The 22025-nt window shown below is 50.7% G+C and overlaps 1 protein-coding gene across 1 annotated transcript in view; it reads left to right on the top strand.

The window, feature by feature from the left end:
• Positions 1-22025, top strand: part of TDRD9 (tudor domain containing 9) — a 2714501-nt gene that overhangs the window by 1244617 nt on the left and 1447859 nt on the right. Inside the window, exon 21 of the mRNA XM_085626273.1 lies at positions 21572-21691. Within this exon, the coding sequence (XP_085482399.1) occupies positions 21572-21691 (120 nt within the window). The remainder of the gene's footprint in view (positions 1-21571; positions 21692-22025) is intronic.

Here is a 22025-nt window from a genome sequence, read left to right as displayed (position 1 = left end):
AGCTAAGTTCTTTATACAAACAAATAATTATAACCAACATAAAAATATAAATCAATAGCTCAAGTTGTCATTCACAGATAATATAAAAATCCCCCAAGAAATATCGTAGGGTGTGGGGTAAATGGCTGAGCACTGTGGCAGTTAGTGAGTGAGTTGTCAAACCAATTTGCTGATGTGTATCTCATGGGGTGTGAAACTGTGGGATGCATTGTTCTTAAAGATGTAATGGATCTATTGTCCTCAGTGGTTTCGCTGATTTGCTTATTTGTTTTAAAACCATAAAATTTGATTATCAAAAAAAAGTTGTCAAGTTATATTTTCATTTTAGTTATAATTATTTGTGTGTGTAAAGAACTCAGTGAATTCCTGCCCAGAGAATACCAGTGTTTAGCAATCAGATGCTTGGTTCCTCTGGGGAACTGTACTTTAGGCCTGAGGCTCTAGACACGGTGTCGGGGCTAAAGGAGAATCAGTTCTATGCTCCCTCGCACCTCATATATACTGACATATATTGTATTGTTTACAGATCTTGTGTACTCATGTTTCCAGGGATGCCTTGAGCTACAGTCAGTGGGCACTCATTATGTATTTGCTCATTATTTGCTTGTGGTTAATGTTTGTTTTTATATATTCCTCAGTATCATTCTACATACATTCATTATGCTGGCTTGCAAAAGCCAAGCACACACCAATGCATTTAGTCAGTCACTTACTCATTCATCATCCTCTCACTCATTCTCACACCTATCCACTCGCACTTCTACTCATGCACAAATCACCTGTTAGTGGAGCAACAGGAGCTGGGGAAATAAACATTCTTGCTCAGCCAAAGCTTGTTGGTGAGCATCAGATAAAATGAAGCTACTTAAGAAGAAATTAATAGTTGCAACTCCAGAAAAATCAAGTTCTCTTGTCTCTCCCAGCTTTACCTAGTGCTTGTTCTGTATTGTTCTTCTGAAGAGTGTCTCAATATTGACTTGCAGTCCTTTAGCTGCCTTTTATTTGCCCCTGACACCATATCAACACGAAGAGTCTTGATATATTTTATCAAGAGTTTTTGGTTATTTGTTGTTTATTTGTTATCTATTGTTTGAGAGTCTTCTAAGAATGTCTCATGTGGCCATTGTAGGCAGGTGGGCTGCATTTTAAGGGTTCTTTCTGGTTTCTTTCTCACTGCTTTGTATGATATTTAACCACTTAATGGCCGCTCTGTTCTCCATTGTATTGTAAACATATTTACAATACAATATTTAAAAATATTTATTTATCTTGTTAACAGATACGAATCTAAGTTTGAATCTTTAAATCCCACTGGCCTGTTTCCACATAAAAGTAGGTGAATAAAAAGTGGAAGAAGGCTGTATCTTGCATCAAACTGTAATGTTGCCTACCCACTTCCTATTCCATCAGTGACGGCATTGTCTGTTTTATGTTCAATATATCAATGGGCTGCCATTAACCATTCAGTAGCGTAACCATGGACACTTCCTGATTGGCTCAGAGCTGTCATTCAGAATTGCAGAAACAACTGGAAATAGAACAGCTTTCAGTGATCAAATATTTATGATGGAGGCCATTCAAAAAAACAACACAGCTTGCACGACATGGAGCCATTCTACCACTTGGGAAGGCCGAAGACATCAAAACGCCAAAAATGTTCCTGTAGGGACTTTTTAGGTCGAGCCTAGGCAGTGCATGTGCTGTCTCTTTGAGGCATTCTGTGTTTACTCTGGGGGCTTACAGCCCACTCACTGCCTTTTTATTCATCCACTTGATTGTTGTCCAAAAATGCTTGTCTGATAGTGGGTAATCTTTCCCCTTGGTCCCTCCTTTTTGTGTTTGTTTTCCTTCCACAGAGCACCGGCCCAATTACTGTTAACAGTACGCTTCTGTGTTCGTGTTAATTTGGGGGACTTTTTTTTTTTTCTTTGATTCCTGCTCGTGCCACTGTTTGCCTGTCTTTAGTGGTTCAGCTTTGGCGCCCGTTACCTAATCTCCCCGTTCCATTCAAATACCGAGATAAAATGTCAGATGCTGTTTTCTAGAGTGCCTCTTTAATTTTCTCTGACTTCAATGTGCAAGGATTTCCCCCACACCCCTCCCGCTTCGCTACTTGAAGCTCTAGTGAGCCTCAGTCACCTGATCTTCAGCAGCTCAACCTTGCAGCACAGTTAAGGGCAGGGGTTGGGCAACTCCTGTCTCATTTTCTCTGACGCTTGTTCATGTAATGTGAACTTGAGCAACCCAAAGGTGTTGGAGCACTTTACATGAGTGCTAGTTACAGTACCCAATGGCAGATGTATTTTTGAGGGAATTTTAATAGAGCGCAAACTCGACTGACTAAAAGGTATTGAAACGCTTATCTGAAAGAAACACGTTAGTTAGATTCCTCACCTTAGAATATCCCCAGGCGTCAGACTGGATCCGGAAGATTTTTGTAGCAATACCCCTTGCGCGTCGCTAGGCGTCGTCTGCGGCTCCGCGTCCGTCGTTAGCGTCGTGCGCCGGAATTACGTCGTCGGAGTACTTAGACGTCACCCTCGCGCGCTGACGTCAGTTCTTCTTTTTTCCGCGCCAGTAAGCGCCGATCCGGGGGAGCTATCCCTTTAGTCAATTTTTGACTAACTTTTTCGACTCTTTTTGGTCACTTTCGACTCTGGTGCCGGTAGGATGCCTGGTTTCAAGGCCTGCGACGACTGTCACCGACTGATGTCGGTGACCGATCATCACCGCCGGTGCCTGTACTGCTTGGGCCTCGACCACGACGCGGACTCGTGCTCCGACTGTATGGCCCTGACCTCGAAGGCTAGGCGGGAGCGGTCCCGCAAGCTTCTCGAGCTTCGCCACTCGGCTCCGCGCCCCTCTCGATCCCGGTCCAGGAGGAGGTCCAAGGATCGGTCGCGGAGCCGCACTCGACATCTTCGCTCGTCTGGCTCGAAGTCTTCGGGTAAGTCGAAGCGCTCTAAGAAGTCCAAGAGGCGACACCGCTCTTCGGACTCCCCTCGCCGGTCGCGCGACTCGGCCGAGGGTCCGGGTGGTTCCACCCCCGCGGCTCCGCTGGAGCCGCAGGCGCCGCGCAAATCCTCATACCCGCCGGTCCCTGGGATTGACGCGACGCCGACGGAGGTCAGTGCCTTCCTCTCGGCCATGAGGAGCCTGGCCCCGCCGTCGACGCCCGCTGGCGCGCCTTCGGGCCCCGCGGACTCAACTGGGCGACCTCGCGTGCCGGCGGCTCCGGCGCCGCAGGTCCCCGAGGGGCCCGAGCCTGGGCCCCCGTCGACGCCGGTCGACCTCGTCACACCTCCTCCGCCGACACCGATACCACCCCCGACGCCGACTCCGGTCGACGCCGATCCCCGGTTCAGCCCCTGTCCGGTCCCGACGCCGAAGCGGCGCCGCCTGATGCCGCATCCGACGCCGCTAGAGACACATATTCGGATGACGGGGCGAATGGGAGGGGTCTAAGGACCCTATGGCCCTTCAGGGGCAACTTTCTCAGGACTGGGCAGATGAACTGGGGGAGGCCAGTGGATTGGATACCTCGCCGGACACTGGATTCATCTCTCCTCCGACTGTGGCTTCGGAGGAGGGTGCAGCTTTTTCTGTGGTGCTGCGCAAGGCGGCCGCGGCCCTTGGGCTTGAGCTGCCTGCCGTGGCTGTGAGGACTAACATCCTCACTGAGGTGCTTCAGTCTGCCGCATGCTCCACTGAGCCTCTGCTGCAATTCAATGAGGCCCTCATTGACGTTCTGCAGGGCACCTGGTCCAAGCCCTCCACAGTCCCTCCTGTGGATAGGAACGTTGCCAGGCGCCACCGCCCTGCTCCGGGCGACCCCAGTTTTCTGTCCCAACACCCCACCCCCGAGAGTCTGGTTATCCAGGCCTCTACCTCCCAATCCTCCTTCCCGTCCGCTCCTCCGGACTGGGATTCCAAGACACTGGAACAGTTCGGTAAGAAGCTGTTCTCCTCGCTCAGTTTGGGCTTGCGGTCTTTGAACACCGCCTGTCTCTTGGACCGTTATTCCCACTCTCTGTGGGATACAGTGGAGGACGTGCTGGCCCTGTGCCCGGAGGAGGCCCGGGCACGGCTTTCCTCAGCTCTGGCCGATGGGAGAGATGCAGCGCGCCATGCAATCCGATGTGGACTCGACACTACGGACTCGCTGGGTAGGGCGATTTCTACCACGGTGGCGCTTCGACGTCACGCCTGGCTGCGGTCCACGTCCTTTTCAGGGGATGTCCAGAGCACTCTCATGGACATGCCTTTTGATGGCACTCGCCTTTTTGGTGAGAAAGCGGACAGTGCGCTGGCTCGCTTCAAGGACTCCCGGGCTACGGCCAAGTCCTTGGGCCTCTCGGCCCCGCGGCCACAAACTTCCGCTTTTCGCTCCTTTCGTGGCCAAGGAAGGGGCACCTCCTCACGTCCGCCTAGCCACTGGCCGCAGAACCAGCCTGCACGCGGTCGCGGACGTGGTTTCCGCCGAGGCGGTACTGGAGGACAACGCGGTCAGTCCACATCCACCCCGGCAGCATCCGCCTCGATGCCTTCCTAGTCAGAGCTTTCAGGCCCATTCCTCGCCAGTGGGAGGCCGGGTTCGCCATCACCTGCTCCACTGGCGTACCATTACTTCGGACAGGTGGGTGCTGCAAATCGTCCGCAGGGGCTACTCCCTCCCCTTCGAGACGACCCCTCCAGCCATGCCACCGCAGCACCACCGTATCGCGGAGGATCATTTGAATCTTCTGCGAGAGGAAGTTTCGGCCCTCTTGGCCAAAGAGGCCGTCGAGCGCGTTCCGAGCCCAGAAGTAGGTCGTGGTTGTTATTCCCATTACTTTCTGGTTCCCAAGAAGGGCAAAGGAGGCCTACGCCCTATCTTGGACCTCAGGAACGTCAATGTCTTCCGGAAGGAACGGTTCAAAATGTTGACTTTGGCTCAGGTTCTAGCTGCCCTAGACCCTGGAGACTAGATGGTAGCGTTGGACTTGCAGGACGCATATTTCCATATCCCCGCCCTGCCGGCCCACCGGCGTTACCTGCGGTTCACGGTGGGTCAGGAGCACTTTCAGTTCACCGTGCTCCCCTTCGGCCTTACCAGTGCCCCTCAGGTGTTCACGAAAGTGATGGCGGTGGTCACAGCTCATCTGCGCAGATCAGGGGTTCCAGTCTTCCCCTATCTCGACGACTGGTTGTTGAAGGCGGGCTCGCCCCAGGCAGTCGTCTCCCACCTCCAGACTACGGCGGATCTTCTGCATTTGCTGGGGTTTTCCATCAACGTGCCGAAGTCACACCTGAGCCCCTCTCAGAAGCTCTTCTTCATCGGAGCGGTTCTCGATTCGGCGCAGTTCCGGGTTCATCCACCGGAACAGCGGGTCCGGGATATACAGGCCCTGATTCCCATCTTTCGGCCTCTATCCTGGGTTTCGGTCAGGCTAGTGTTGCGGCTTCTGGGGCTGATGGCCTCCTGCATCCTACTAGTGCATCACGCCAGGCGGCGCATGCGGGCTCTGCAGTGGGACCTGAAGTTTCAGTGGGCCCAGCATCACGGCAACCTGTCCGACCATGTCTTGATCTCGGAGGGCACTGCACAGCAGTTGCAGTGGTGGCTCACGGACCGCGATTGGGTCATGGGCAAGAGCCTCTCCCTACCCCTACCGGAGCATGTCGTAGTGACGGATGCGTCCCTCCTGAGATGGGGTGGCCATATGGGAGAGGCGGAGATCAGAGGCCTCTGGTCTCCGGCGGAGTCTCGCCTCCACATCAACTTGTTGGAGCTGAGAGCGATTCGACTTGCACTGAAAGCCTTTCTTCCCTCTGTCCGGGGAAGGGTCGTGCAGGTGTTCACGGACAACACCACCGCCATGTGGTATTGCAACAAACAGGGCGGGATGGGGTCGTGGACCCTTTGTCAGGAGGCTCTGCGCCTCTGGACATGGCTGGAACACCAGGGCATCACCCTGGTGGTTCAACATCTGGCGGGCTCTCTGAACGCCAGAGCAGACAAACTCAGCCGCCGGTGCATGATGGATCACGAATGGCGTCTGAACTCCGAGGTGGCGCAAGGTCTCTTTCAGCAGTGGGGAGAGCCTTGGTTAGATCTATTCGCCACCAACGAGGACGCGCAATGTCAGCAGTTCTGCACGTTGGAATTTCCAAGGCGGCACTCGCTCGGCGACGCTTTTCGTCGCGAGTGGAGTTGCGGTCTGTTGTACGCCTTTCCGCCTATACCACTTCTGCCCAGCGTGCTGAAGAAGATCAGGCGCAACCGGGCCCAAGTCATCTTGGTGGCTCCGGATTGGGCACGAAGGTACTGGTATCCCGAGCTACTCAGTATGTTGACCGATCCTCCGATACGTCTGCCCCTTCGGGAGGATCTTCTGTCGCAGCAGCAGGGGACGGTCCTCCACCCGAACCTGTCCAGCCTCCACCTCCAAGCGTGGAGATTGAGTGGCGGCAGTTGATGCCATTTGACTTGCCTTCAGAAGTCTGTGATGTCATTCTGGCAGCCAGGCGGTCCTCCACAAAGACGGTATACGCCTTCCGGTGGAACAAGTTTGTAGCATGGTGCACAGCAAAGGCTGTGGATACCCTTTCCGCCCCTCTTTCTGAGGTTCTCCTCTTTCTTCTTTCTTTGGCCAGGCAGGGCTCTGCCCTGGGCACCTTGAAAGGTTATCTTGCTGCCATCTCTGCCTTCTTACGGCTTCCTGATCAGCCCTCTCTTTTCAAGTCCCCTGTAGTGTCACGCTTTCTTAAAGGCATTACTCACACGTTCCCTCCTGTCCCTTTCGTAATGCCTCAGTGGGACTTGAATCTTGTCTTAACATTCCTGATGTGCGCTCCCTTTGAGCCTCTTCACAATTGTCCTCTTCGTCTTCTCACTCTTAAAACTGCTTTCCTGGTAGCCATCACCTCTGCTAGACGGGTGAGTGAGCTCCAGGCTCTATCGTCAAAGCCTCTTTTTCTATCTGTTCATCCGGACAAGGTCGTCCTTCGGCCTCGTCCTTCCTTTGTACCGAAAGTGGTGACCCCCTTTCATCTTGGGCAATCTGTCACCTTGCCCACCTTCTTTCCGCCTCCGCATCCTTCCAAAGAGGAAGAGCGGCTCCACCGTCTGGACCCAAAACGTGCCCTCCCCTTTTATTTGGACCGCACAAAACAGTTCCGAGTGGACGACCAGCTTTTCGTTGGTTACGTGGGTGCAAAGAAGGGAAAAGCTGTACACAAACGGACCATCTCCCGGTGGGTCATTTTGTGTATAAAAATCTGTTATTCCTTGGCAAAAAAGGACCCTCCTGTTGGGCTGCGAGCCCATTCTACTCGGGCCACGGCGGCTACTACTGCTTTGGACGGGGAGTCCCTTTGCAGGACATCTGTCGGGCGGCGACGTGGGCTTCGCTGCACACGTTTGCCAGGCATTATTGCCTAGACAGCCAAGTCCGGAGGGATGGCTTCTTTGGCCGTTCTGTCCTCCAGGACTTTCTGGTGTGATCTTGGTTCGCAGACCCACCACCGGGGTTGGTATTGCTTGGGTATCTATTCTAAGGTGAGGAATCTAACTAACGTGTTACTTTCAGATGAACAAGTTAATTACCTTCGGTAACGATGTATCTGTAAGAAACATTAGATAGTTAGATTCCTCACCGACCCACCCATCCTCCCCATTCTGCGAACTGACATCTAGGGTTTAGGCTATTCCTTTCAGGGCCTTAGATTTTTTGGCACCAGTGTCGGTCTCTTGCATGGCTCTGCGTTCCTGGCGCGGAAAGCTATGTACAAGAACTGACGTCAGCGCGCGAGGGCGGCGTCTAAGTACTCCGACGTCATTCCGGCGCACGACGCCAACGACGGACGCGGAGCCGCAGACGACGCCTAGCGACGCGCAAGGGGTATTGCTACAAAAATCTTCCGGATCCAGTCTGACGCCTGGGGATATTCTAAGGTGAGGAATCTAAATAACTAATGCTTCTTACAGATAAATCGTTACCGAAGGTAAGTAACTTGTTCTACAGAAGCATCAGTTACGTTACACATGGTCAGGTTAATTTTTTTGATTTTAGATGCTTGGAGATTAAGTGATGCTGACACTATCCTTTTTTATTAGTTATTTTCCCTCTACCTGTCAAATGAGAGCAGCATTCGTCCTGCCCACCACCTCCCCTGTCGCTGCATGGCCACCTTGCTGACTCTTCCTATCATCCTCCTCAGAGCTCTAATTTCAAAGCTCCCCAGGGACTTTGAGATATTTATTATTATATAATGTGAACTCGAGGCACCCGAAGGTGTTGGAGCCCTCTACATGAGCTCTAGTTACATTGCACAAGGTCAGCTTAATGTTTGGGGTCATGTTTATAGAGTGCGAACTGGACTGACTCAAAGGTATTACACAAGGTCATATACGTTTTGGGGGGTTTGGGTACGCTTAGAGTAAATGATGCCGACGCCGTCTCCGTTTATTCATTATTTCCCCTCTACCTGACAAAAGGGAGCAGCATTCATCTCTCCCACCTCCTCTGATGTCACTGCATCCCTGCCCTGCTGCCTCCTCCTGTCGTCCTCCTCCTCTCAGAGCTTGAATTTCAAAGCACATTCACGGTAGCTCCAGAGGGACTATGAGTCCTCATCATCAACTATTGGCCCTGTTGTATCAGATTTTAAGATCCTGAATGCAATCTGGTGCTGCCTAGCTCCCAGATTGAGACATAGTGGTCTAATCCATTTCCTGCGCAACTGACTATACTTTGCACAAAAAAACCAAGATGTGTTCTTCAGATTCGTGAGCTTCACGGCAAGCAGGACAAAGATCTAAAACCAGACCAGTCGCCTCTTTTCCTGGAAATTTCAGTAGCAGGTTGCCATATCTAAATCTAATATACAGGCTCTTGGCAAGAGGGGGTGAAATCAATTCAAGGAAGGGTTCAAACTGGAAACTTGATTTAACATTTAAAAAGTTAGATGTTAACTGTCCACTTCTTTGGTTATAAATATATAGCCCCCCCTACTACACTCCAATACGTAGCTTTGAGGGTCAGAATATCACGTTTGATGGCCTTTCTGGGTGCTCCCAGAAGGCCATCAGGTTCATTAATTTACACCATTTGGCAATATGTCTGAACCACGGTAGTTGTTTTGCCCCATTTAGTGCTAGGACCTTCCGTAAGGAATTACGGTAGTCAATTAGTTGCGGGGTGGTCCAAAGGTGCAGCAAATAAGTTAGTGGTCTCAGGGCGGCTAGATCGCCTATTCTTTTTATCCCAAGATCACAGAAGAGTGGGGTGAGTGGTGTTATGATGGGTAGCGAGATAAGAACCCTTGCGAAATTGATCTCGCAAAGCGTTAGTTTATTTACCGAGTTAAATCCCCATATCTCTGCTCCGTATAAGGCTCCACTTTAGGCTTTTGCGCAATAAATTTCAAGGGCCTGTGAGAGAGGTTGGGTATATGATTGTTTTAAGAATCTTCGTATTGATTTAGATCTTTGGCATAGTATCAGGGAACTCTTCCCTAGCTGATCTTCCCAGCTAAGTGTCTCATTTAAACCTATGCCTCAGTAATCAAAACTTTTTACCTGCGCCAATGGTTTGTCTAAAATCTTAACCTCCCTTACGCCTCCCCGTACTTTTCCGAACACCATAAATTTAGTTTTAGTGGTGTTCAATTCCAATTTCCTCTCTTGGCAAAAGCTCAGATATGTATCCAGTAGTGCCTGTAGACCCATGGGAGTTGTAGATATTATTAAAGAGTCATCTGCAAAGAGCTGGATGGGGACTTTTACATTGTTCATTGAAGGGGCATCGTTCTTACAACCCATTAAACAACTAACCACATCATTGATAAAGAGGGAAAACCGTGTGGGGGCGAGAACACACCCTTGACGCACCCCCGTTGGATCGGGATCCTCTCTGTCAATTCCCCGTTTTTCCCCCACCTGATCTGGGCATAATTGTCCTTGTGCAATTTGGCAGTTATAGACACCAGATTTTCCGGGTCCCCTTGTTCAAGCATGGTCTTCCGCAATAAATTACGCGTAACCAAATCAAAAGCGGCTCTCAGGTCCACATATGCTACGTAGAGCCGCTGTTTCCTGAGTAGTTCGTATTTCCATGCCAACAGGGAAAGCCTGAAGGCTTGGTCACACGTGCTAATTTTGGCAAGGAAGCCCACTTGGGCAGGGGACAACACCTTATTGACATCCATCTATTCTTGGAGTTTATCTAAAACTTGCCTAGCAAAAATCTTCTGAAGATTGTCGATTAAACTGATGGGTCTATAATTGGAGGGGATAACAGGATCGCCCCTTTTAAAGATAGTTATTACCTCTGCTCCCTTCCATGTTTCCGGAATATCCCCACCAGCCAATATACTGTTAGACAGAAGATTTATGTATGGTCCCCATATCATTGGTTCTAATTTGTACAGATCCCCCGGTATCAGGTCGTGTCCTGGGGCTTTGCCTGCTTTTAATTTACTGATTGCAGACATAGTGTCCTCTAAGCTAAAAACTAGTAAAGGGTTATTTACGGTCTTGTCAGAAACAGAGTTGTCTACAATTGGGGCAACCTAATCAGTGTGTAAATCCGTAATGGCCACATCATCGGAATATAGGCGCAAGAAATGTTCCACCCAAGCTTCCTATTGTATGTGATGGTTATTGGAAATAGGGTTTTCCACATTGCCCTTAGACACAATATGCCAAAACATGTGATTATCTCTGGCTTGGGCTGCTAAAACCAGATCATTCCAGTTTGTATCAGCATGTTCGTGCTTTGCTTTGCCAAGTGCTAATCTAGAATTATTATGGACTGAAATTATAAATTATACCCATTCTAGAACACACTCTAACTGCTTTTAGTAGTGCCTTTTTAGCTTCCTTACAATCGTTTTTTTTTTTTTTTTTTTTTTTTTTTTTTTTGAAAACCTTTATTTCGAAGTTCAGGACACAGCTATTCAGCCGACAGCCCGAAGGTTCGGCAGCATTGCAAGTTAGATACAATAATGTGTCCCCGATACAGTACAATGAGTAATGCAAAGGTCCAGTTTTAAATAAACACAGAAAAACACACAACAAACCCCAGCAAGGCAGAAACATTGAAATCCCATGGCGAAAGCCCCCAGGGGAGGCAGGACCCCACTCATCTACTAAGTATAAGACTGTGTGCGGAGGAAGAAGGGGAACAGCAGAGGCCCAGAACGGTTACCAAAACCAAACTGTGCTGGAAGGTAGGTCAGGGGGAAAGCTGTTCCTCGGGAGGTTCCAGGTCCGGGGCAAGACATATTCCCCCCCTGTATTGGTTCCACCGCCCCCAGATGGCATGCCACTTCCGGGGGCGACCTCTAGAGCAATAGACCGTCTTCTCCCTAAACATGCTCCAATCCATGTTCTCCTTCCACGCGGTCAGTGTGGGGGGTCCCGAGGAGCCCCAAAATCGCGCGATATCCCTTTTAGCTACCATGTTACCCAGAGTCACCCATTGGGTCTGCGCCTCATCGAGATCAGTGGGCCCCCAGACGTTCAGGAGGCAGCACCGCGCCTCCGGCTGTACCACAATGCCCGTCACCTCCCCCATAACTGCATGGACTCTCCTCCAGAACTCCACAATGACACCACATTCCCAAATGATGTGCAGGAAAGTACCCACCATACCACATCCCCTTCTGCACAGGCCGTCCTCCGAGAATCCCATGTGGACCAGCCTTGGCCCCGTAACATACACCCGGTGCAGTATTTTAAGCTGCACCAGCCTCAGACGCGACGGGATCGCAACCTCCTTAGGCGAAGAAACCGCTGACTGCCAGTCCTCATTATCCAACTCGAGGCCATCCCTGGTCCACTGTTCTCTCAGCCCCAAGAGCAAGTCTGCCCGGACGTTTATCAACTTCTTATATATGAGCGAAATCGTGCTCTCGGGCATATGACCATCAAGGACTCGGTCCTCAAGGGGAGAGGACTCCGGCACCTTCTCACCCTCCACGAGGACTGATCGGAGGGCGTGACGCAGCTGGATATACCTAAAATACTCTGAAGGCCCTAGCTCAAACTCAGTCTGCAACTCCTCGAAGGACTTCACCCTCCCCTTATGCAGCACATCTCCCACCTTGGATATACCTATCAGGTCCCACTTATCAAAGCCCTTCGTGTGCCAGAGTCTTCCCAACCTTTCCGATTCAAACAATGGGGTAGCGAGGGTGAGCCTATCCTTCCAGCCCAGCGAGTCGGTCGCCATCTTCCATACGCGCACCGCCACACCTGTGGGCCCCGTGAGGGACGAGTCTAGGGACCGCGAATACAACGCCCTGTAGTAGTTGCCGCCGCGAAGCAGCCACCTATCCATGGCATACCCAGGGCTGAGGGCAGGGCCGTAAAACCCATGGTTGATCGCGCTCAGCTGCGTGGCCCAATAGTACCGTCGGATGTCTGGGAGCGCAATGCCCCCATCGTACCATGGGAGCGTCAACTTTGAAATAGCTATTCGCGGCCGCCCATCCCACAGCAACGTCCTTTGGAGGCCTTCGACCTCCCGAAAGTATTTGGCCGGTACCCAGTCCAAGGTGTTCTGGAGGGCGTAGAGGAAGCGGGGAAGAGACATCATTTTGAACAGGGCCGCACGCCCAACAAGGGAGAGCGGCAGCCTCCGCCAACCTTCAACATCTCGCCTCAAGCGTGCCAAGGGGGGGAGCAGGTTCCTCTCATAGCGCACAACAGGATCCATGGATATAAAAATCCCCAAATACACAAAACCTTGCTGGGCAACCTGTATCGAACATGTTCTAGGGATCGGTGGGACCTCGCCACTAAGAACGTACAAGTACGATTTGCCCCAATTAATCACAAGCCCCGAGTTCCTACCGAACGATGCGAGTACGTCACAGACCACTATAAGTGACTTCTTTGGTGAGGCAAGATACAATAGGATATCATCGGCATAAAGCGAAATACGGTCCTCGTGATCAGGCGACCACCGAAGGCCCCGTATATCCGGGTGCCAACGTATCCACGCAGCCAACGGTTCAAGGGCGAGGGCGAACAACAGAGGCGACAGGGGGCAGCCCTGCCGAGTACCCCTACCAAGCTGAAACGGAGTAGATGCCCGACCATTCACCACAACATTCGCTAGTGGCCCCTCGTACAGCAACCGGACCCAACTCACAAACCCGCGACCGAAACCAAACTTGGCCAGCACGGCCCATAAATATGCCCACTCCACCGTGTCAAAGGCCATCGTGGCATCAAGAGATGCCACAACAGCCGGTTCACGCAGCGTGCCCGCCCTGGCGATGACGCCATGAAGGCGCCTAAGGTTCAATGCTGTGTTTCGGTGCGGGATAAAGCCAGATTGATCCGGGTGGACCAGATCGCCAAGTACCCTAATAAGACGGGTAGCCAGGAGTTTGGCCAGAATTTTCGGCTCAGCGTTGAGGAGTGAAATGGGCCGATAGGAGGCGCATCTATCTCGGGGTTTACCCTCTTTGTGTATGACCACGATCGACGCCAGCCGCTGATCCAACGGAAGGATCCCATCTCCCCGCGCCTCCAAAAACATGGCGCGCAGGTGTGGGGCGACCCTATCCGGGAACAGTTTGTACAGATCGATCGGCAGTCCGTTCGGTCCAGAGGCCTTACCCGAATTCAACGCGCGAATCGCCCCCGCCACCTCGTCAACCGTGATGTCGCCATCCAAATCGTCCCTATCTATGTCAGAGAGGCAGGGCAACTCGATATCACGGAGGAGATCAGACGAGTCTTCGGGCGGCCTGTCCGACACAGAGGAATAAACCCTATGAAAATACTCCGCGAAGCACTCCACAATCCCCTCAGGTTCCACAATCGCCTCTCCCACCTCTCCAATCAACTCTGGCACCACTCTATTGACCCGTTCCTTCCTGTCCAGCCACGCCAGGAGTTTCCCTGCCTTATCTCCAACATCATACAGACGGCCCTGTTGTTCCCTGCTGAGGGTCTTGGCGGCGTCCGTCACCAGGTCCCTATACTCCGCCTGCTTCAAGCAAAGCTCATGCAACGAGGACTCTGTGACCTCCTCCTCCATATCCCCCTCAAGGGCCGCAATCTCCTCCTCCACTTGCCGCACTTCGCAATCCCTCCGATTCTTGGCAGTCACCACCAGGGAGAGGGCCTCCCCCCGAAGCACGGTCTTAAAAGCTTCCCACAGCGAGATCGCCGAGTCCACGGTTCCCAGATTGTCCTTAAAGTAATTATCTACCTTCTTTACCAGGGCGCTGCGCATCTTGGGGTCTCGGAAATACCATGGGTTAATGGGGGCCACCCTCCCTCCTCCCTCCCGGCCGAGATCCAGCCGGATCCACACTGGCGAGTGATCAGAGATACCACGTGCCATGTGCCTCGCCTCGGATATCAACGAGGCATGTGCGGCCAGAGTGAGCAGGTAGTCAATCCTGGAGAGGCTACCATGCACCCCGGAGTGAAACGTGTATTGACTCTGTGTGGGGTGCCGGAGCCTCCAGCAGTCTATCAGGCCAAACGTGTCCAGGAGGTCTGGAAGCCATTTCTGAGCCCCCCCTGTGTCCCTGGGCGGGTATCTATCCAGCAATCCGGAACCCACATCGTTGAAATCCCCTCCCACTACCAGCATGCCTCCCGGGAGAGTCAGCAAAGCCCTGCCCAATTCAGCAAATGTGGCGGCCTGTAGGGCCGGCGGGACATAAACCGAAACCAAAACCAAAGTCCTTCCTTCCCACCGCCCCGCCACCGCCACAAACCTCCCCCTATCGTCAACAATGGTGGAGTCCACCTCAAAGGGCAGCGACGCTCTAACGAGGATGCCCACACCCCTGGACCCAGAAGAGAATCCAGAGTGTGCAATGAATTTATACCCCTTCCTATTCAGGGCATAGCACGTATTGCCTATGAGATGCGTCTCCTGCAGCAGTACAACGTCTGGCATTGAGCGTTTCAGAAATTGCAAAACAATCCCCCTCTTAATGCGATCCCCCAAACCATTAACATTCCAGCTTATAACACTTAGGCCTCTACCCCCCATCCTCAAACGGAAAGAGGCCCACCCCACACCCGAGGCGCCACCATGGAACAACCCTGAGGATAATCATCATGCCTTGCAGAAATAAACCCCCCAACAACAAACTCAAACTCCCCTTAACTCCCCCCACCCTGCACCCCTGCTGCAGCTTAAAAAGCCCCCCCAACTTGCAGTGTGCCTGTCGCCCTACAAAAACAAAAATCTACAAAAAGTACCCCAAGGGAGGAAAAGAGCACCCCTCGTCCTCCCGCAACCCTCCACAGTTACTGCACTCTGTTCAAATCTTCAAGTATGGTCAAATCAAGTCAGGCCGGCTTTGAGATATCAGCCCTGTCCATCCCGGCCACTGTCTCCATGCTCAGCTGTGTCTTCCCCGGTCCGTCGCCGGGGCAAAGCGTCCAGCCATTCGTCGGCCATAACAGGAGAGTCAAAAAAGAATGTCCGATCTTCATGCACCACCCGTAGTCTGGCGGGGAAAAGCATGGCATATTTTAGGTCCCGTTCCCGAAGTCTTCGCTTCACCCCCAGGAAGCTCTGTCTCTGTCTCTGCACCTGCTGGGTGAAGTCCGGATAAAAATTCACCGACGCATTCTGGAAGGGGACTGGGCCCGTCACCCTCGAAGCTTGCAGGATAGCGTCCCGATCTCGAAAATGAAAGAGCCGGGCGACAATCGGCCGCGGCGGGGCACCCGCCTTGGGCCGTCCGCCCGGCACCCTATGGGCCCTTTCCACCGCAAAAAACTTTCCAAGGCCCTTAGGCTTCAGATGATTGAGGACCAAATCTTCCACAAGCAGGTCCGCCGAAGCCTCATCCGAGGACTCCGGGACCCCGATGACGCGCACGTTGTTGCGCCTGGACCGGCTCTCGAAGTCCTCCAGCCGGCGGGCGGCGAGGTCACTCTCGGCCCTCAGCTTCCGGACCTCGTTCTGCAGATCCGCAACCTCATCAGTGAGGCCCGTGGTCTTGTGGTCCAGGTCCTTAACGCGGTCTTTTGTCTTGCCCAGGTCCGAGCGGATCAAGTTGACATCCACCAGGATGGCATCCACCTTATGCGCCAGGGCCTCGAATTGCCTCCCCATCGAGGTCTGCATCGCATCAAGCGCGCCCATGACATCCTGCAGGGAGAGCTCCGGTGTCCCAGGCGAGTCCTCCTTCTGGGCATCCGGCGCCTGGCTCGATCCACTCGGCGACGTCTTCAGGAGGGCGTAGCGGTCCATACTGTTGACTTGGGAATACGTTCCCCGCCTGGTGGACTTAGTCTTCAGCCGATCTCCTTCTGCCTTGCCCGACATAATGGACTCCAGGCAGTCCAATACAGTGAAGACCGTCCCCTCTCAGAGAGAGGTAGAAAGAGTGAGCAGGTCCGCCTTGCTCTGGCAAAGTAGCCCACCGAGCGTCCCCGGGGTTATAAAGCCACCCAGAGCACTACAGTGTCCGGGCAGACAAAGGGAACGAAACCGAAAGTGAAAGAGCGAGGGCCTCCGTCCGACAGTTCACACCTCACCAGGCCGTTGTTGATCAACTAGGAGTCGGGCATCCTGCCAACTCTAGCCCCTGGCGTCTCCGGGAGTTAGGCCGCAATCTTTCGCCAGTCATAAGTCCGGTTCCCGATGGGCAATCCGACCGCGGGTAGCATCAATCGCCTCCCTGACAACTCAGCAACACGGTGCCATGCATACCATCAGGATTGGAGACAGGATAGTCGACGGAGGGCACGAGGGTCTCGGGAGCTCTAAGCTCACGCGGCCATCTTGGTCAAGCGCTAGGCTCCTCCCCCCCTTACAATCATTGTTATACCAACTACAGTCTCTTACACTGACAGGTCTTCCAATGCGACTATGTTTTAAAAAAAAAAATGATTCTAGGGCCTTAAAAAGTTTGTTGTGTACTGAAATAACATATGGAGCATCAATTAGATCAAGACTATCCCTGTGGCCACACAAGTTAACTAAAGAGGCCACTAGGAACTCGTATATCCTAGTGTGAAGGTCCTGGTCAGCTTGGATTTTCGTCCATGTAACTCTTCTACAATTATTAGTTGGGGTTGGCTCTGTTAATTTGGGAATATGGCGATGAGCCTCCCGATCCAGAGCCTTGCCCTTTAATTTTAAAAGTAAAGAGTTATGGTCGCTATCTGACCTTGTATCAATGATCATGTCCTCTATCAGTGGCTAGATTCTAACATCAATAAAAATATAGTCTATTGTACTTGCATAGGCACCCCTCTTAAAGGTAGTCTTCCGTCCTATATTTGATAGAGTTCTTCCATTGCAAGCCCTCAGATTCCTACCAGCAGTTAGGGATGCAATCTGTAATGCAACATTTGAGTAGCGTTTACAATGTTTACCAGCTACCACATTAGGGATGCCCCATAACTCATCCTCCTCTTCGAGAGAAGCACTTAATAGAGCGGAAGGCTCGAACACAGCGTTGAAATCCCCAGCAACTATAATTTTGGAATTCACTCAAACCCTCTTCTAGATCGTCCAGTAAAGAGACTAATATGGATTCGCTATTAGGAGGTTCTGTCCTAGCATAAACGTTAAGCACAGTCAGGACTACGCCGGACGGAAATGTAAGCCTGATACCCATAATGTCCAGAGAGTTTATCAAAAGTTGCTTGTGTCTGCAGGCTAAAGTATTTCTAACCAAAATTAACAGGCCGCCGCTGGCCCTACCTGACATGATCGGCGGTAGGGCATCCACACAGTATGAGGAGTAGCCATTAATATGCACCTTGTCAACTGCCCAGGTTTCTTGGAAAACACAAATATCAGCATCTCCTAGGCCGATGAACCATTCGGGGTCAGGGAGTTTTGAGTGAATCCCTGCAAAATTCCATGATAATAAGGTCAGGCTATTGTTTATCCTGTTTCCACCAACAGGAACACCCTCAACAGCATCTGCTGCACCATCTGCTGTGTGTACAATTCCGTCCTCAGCGGTCATAATTGGCATGTTTCTAGCTCCCTGTCCAATATAGGAGTTACCATCCTGTAACTCATGAGGTACAACACTGTCAGTTCTCAGAGAGACTGCGGCCGACACTGCAGAGTGTAGATCAGAGATATATACAAGCTCCAGGTGTGGGCTGCCAATAATAGATTTAGCATTTGGGGCCCCTGTTGGTTCCCCAGAGTCAAGAAACCTCGAATGTTCCACACTGATATTGTGATGGACTACGGGCAGATTACCGCATGCCATGGCTAAGTTGTCTAATCTACCACTATCTGATGGGATCAGAGGAATCAGTCAGTCGTACTCATCTAAAGGGTTAAAAATATCAAACTGATTGTTGACTGGGATTCTGTATCTAGCTTGCCTCCGCCCACCCATTAAGGGCTCCCCAAAAGGTGCCCGTGCCAGACAATGGTGCTTGTAGAAATATCCAAGGGGTAAGACACTAATCCCTGAGTGTGCCAATGACCAATTACCTGCCCTTTCTAAAATTGCGTGGACCAGGTCAGGTGAACCAAAGGAGACTACAACGCAGTCGCCTTCTCTAGATTTGTTGGAGTTCCCCACCCAACCAACCCGTCTCACCATTTTGAAGTTAGAGTAAAGAGGATTACCTATCCCTGTCCTCCTATTTAGCTCAAATAAAGATATATTTTTCAAATTAGACCAGTGTTCCGATGTTCCCGGGGACAATTTAGGAACATTGGCGAATATTATAGTATACGGAGTAGCTTCCGGAGGCAGATCAAGTACATTTTATGCTATGTGTTCTCTTCCTGGTTTTTTAAGGGTACCTAAGTTCCTTTGAGACTGTATTTCTTCAGTACGGGCATGTTTAAGCGTATTCGGGAGAATTGCATTTGAAGTATTTTGGCACTGTTCTTGTGTGCTTGGGCTCTTTGTTAAGTCTGTCACCCTCAATTGCGGTGCCCCCGCGCTAATGTTATCTTTGCTTTTAGGGGCGGTCATTGGGATAGTTGTAAGTAGGCCTGGCCCAACAGAAGTCGAGTCACTTTTGAAACTACGGGTGGGCCCAGTGTGTTGAACAGGCTTAGGGCAGATAGATCTATCCTGGATTAACTGTAAAGAATGAATATTCTTAGGGTATGACTGTTTCTGTGTGTCTAAGGAAACAACACTAATTAGTTTGTCGATTTCCTTTTCCAATTTAGACAGCTTCTGTATCAGGGGATTCAATAAAACTGATATGACGTCTCCCAATTTGGCCCAGAACCCTTCATCATCAATAGGTAACAGCGAGGGTAAGAGTGATGGAGAAAAGAGAGTGTTAGCCGTAGTCGAACCAGCTGTGTCCTCGGACTCATCTACAACTTCCCTAGCTGCACCTCTACATCCTCTTAAAGGTAGTGGGTATGGTTGTTTACTAGGACCTGGCCCTTTCCGTTTTTTGGACCGAGGTAGACTGCTGCCTCCTTGTATAGATTTAGCTATTTGGCTTCTGGTATGTACTTTAGATCTAACAACCATTTCACTTGTGAGTGGGGCAGCACTTGACACAGGAACCTGAAGGGGCGGAATAAGGGTTGATGGGGGTGATGGGGGCTTGGCAGAGGGTTCGGGGTTGAGATGGACATCCATAATTATGCAGCCAGAAATATCAGGTTGTGAGTGTGGTGATTGTGGTTGGACTTGTTGTGGCTCGAGAGAGTGTCTGCGCTCTGTAAGGGCGATCTCGTGGATGAGGACTGATTCGGCCCTCTGAAGAAAAGCATCGAGAGTGCCTACCATCCCTTGGCCTACTACCGTTTTCTTCTTGGTTAATTCTTTTTGCGCCATAATAATGTAGGTGATATTACTTTTCCAGATTTTACACACAAAGCAATTCTATAATCATCCTATACCTTATATGGCAGGTCTCAGTCACAACGTTGGTTTCCACAGCAAGGGCCAATATCGTGTAATGGATGAATCCTAAACCAAATGGTGTGGCCCAGCCCGGCCTCCTTCGGGCTCTGACGGGCGCGGCCCGCGCTGCGGGAGCCCACAGCAGCTTATATGCGCCCCTGGCGTTGGCTTCACGCAATGGCGCTCACACAGCGCTAGGGACGATAGTTATTGGAGTCCTCAAGCCGCCGCGGGTGAAACGCAGGTGCCTCCTGCTGATGCCCCAAAGGTGCCGGTAATGCCGGTGAAGCCGCCAAAAGCCAAATGTCAGAATAACGCGCTCCCCTATGACTGAGTCATTTTTATTATATAATGTGAACTCGAGCTACCCAAAGGCGTTGGAGCATTTTACATGAGCGCTAGTTACACAAGGTCAGATTAATTTTTGGGGGAATTTCTAGAGTGCAAACTGACCTGAAGGTTTTGGAGCGCTTTACAAAAGTTCCTGTTACGTCACACAAGGCCAGGTTAATGTTTTTGTTTTTAGGTGCGCCGAGATTAAGTGATGCAGACGCTGTCCCTGTTTATTCATCATTTCCCTCTACCTGGCAAATGGGATTATTTTATTGTTGTTGCTATGTGCAGTGCTCCTATACCCAGGGGGCTGAGACAGAGTGCGGGGCTGGTAAGAAGATGGTGCTAGTAGAGTTTTGAATGGCAATCTCTGTAGGAGGGTGTCTGGTGAATAGAGGCCTGGTGAAGGATGGATGTGACGTCTCCGTCCCTGGAAAGTACTTCACTGCTTTTTTCATAGGCTGTTCAATACTCTAGTGATGCAGTAGTACACAGAATGTTATAGTGCTCTTGATTAGCATTGATGCACTTGTCTTTTTGTCTGTGTGTTAAAAAGCCTTGGAATGTGTCAGACTGCAAGCCCAGTGTGTATGAATTATGTAGCTGTTCAATCCCTAGAGGCACAGCACCCAGGATTATGTAATACATGGCTAAACACTTACAAGGTCCCATAGGCGATACGTATTGGCTATGCCAATGCTTGTCTATCTTGGATTTACTTTGTGGGCATACCGAATAAAAAGGTGGATTCTCCCCATTATATTGTTTAAGCCACCCTTACCTGTGTGATGTGAAACGAGATGGTGCGTTCAGCTGAATAAGGGAATAAGGAAAGCACTCTCATGTCTAGAAATAATTAAGGTGGCCTTTATTTAATGTGTAAACCAACCCACTACCAGCCTGCTTACTACATCACTAGCTAGGGTTGGTTTTAAATCCTGCAGCCTGGAGGACGATGCACCTTCCTTGCACCTTGTTATAGTTTTGGCTCAGCTGCGAGAGCACTACGATCTCTCCCATTATCCCTCCAATGTCTTTCGCTTGCTGTTGGGTTATTGGTATTTGACTCTCCTATTGTGGTCAAAAGCCCGGCAGACCTATGCCACTGTTTGCGTTCTCGTTACATGGTTACACATGCTTCCGAGCTGTTTTGAGGTGGGTAAGTGGGGGTTGCGGTGCGTTATTAGTGTGTCAGTCATGCCTGACCCCAATTCTTGATCATTTCCACCTCTCAGCATAATCAATCTGCTACTTCCTGAGTCCCAGGGAAAGCCACAGTTTGATTAATCACTCATTCAAACATATAGAAACATGTCTCTTTAACAAACTATCAAGACTCACACCAAGAGACTGGCGAGTATGTGCCATGTTATAAATGTTCTTAATCAATTGTATGTTCCTCTAGGTTGCTGATTTGTATGAAGAGTTGAAAAAGAGAATTCAAACATTCAACATGTTTGTTGATTCCCAGAAACGACCACCCATGGATCGGGAGTACAACTACAAACAACGATTCATTTTGCAAGTAAGAACATTTCTTTTGAGAGATTGTTTTGTTATTTAGGTTTTACCAGTGCTGGAATAGAGTAGAAACTGGCTGTTGTCTGATTGTGGTAGCTATTCTTGAGCTGGACCTATGTTTTGGGCAGGCCCCACCAAATTGTTCTAACTGTGTACCATACCAGTGTAATGTGCAGGCATCACAATACTGGCAGCAGTTCTGAACATATTCTGTATGTTCATCAACTTACACAACAACAACTTGGAGTGAGCGTGGGGCTATTTTTTAGTGCGACTGGCTGCAAATGGTTCAGTCATGGACAAATCATTGTTATCTTTTTTCTGAGTTCTGTCCTTTT

The sequence above is a fragment of the Triturus cristatus genome, chromosome 9 (assembly GCF_964204655.1).
Source record: "Triturus cristatus chromosome 9, aTriCri1.1, whole genome shotgun sequence".
Classification (NCBI taxonomy): domain Eukaryota; kingdom Metazoa; phylum Chordata; class Amphibia; order Caudata; family Salamandridae; genus Triturus; species Triturus cristatus.
The sequence above is the reverse complement of the archived record's forward strand: the minus strand, read 5'-3'. Positions and strand labels throughout refer to the sequence as shown.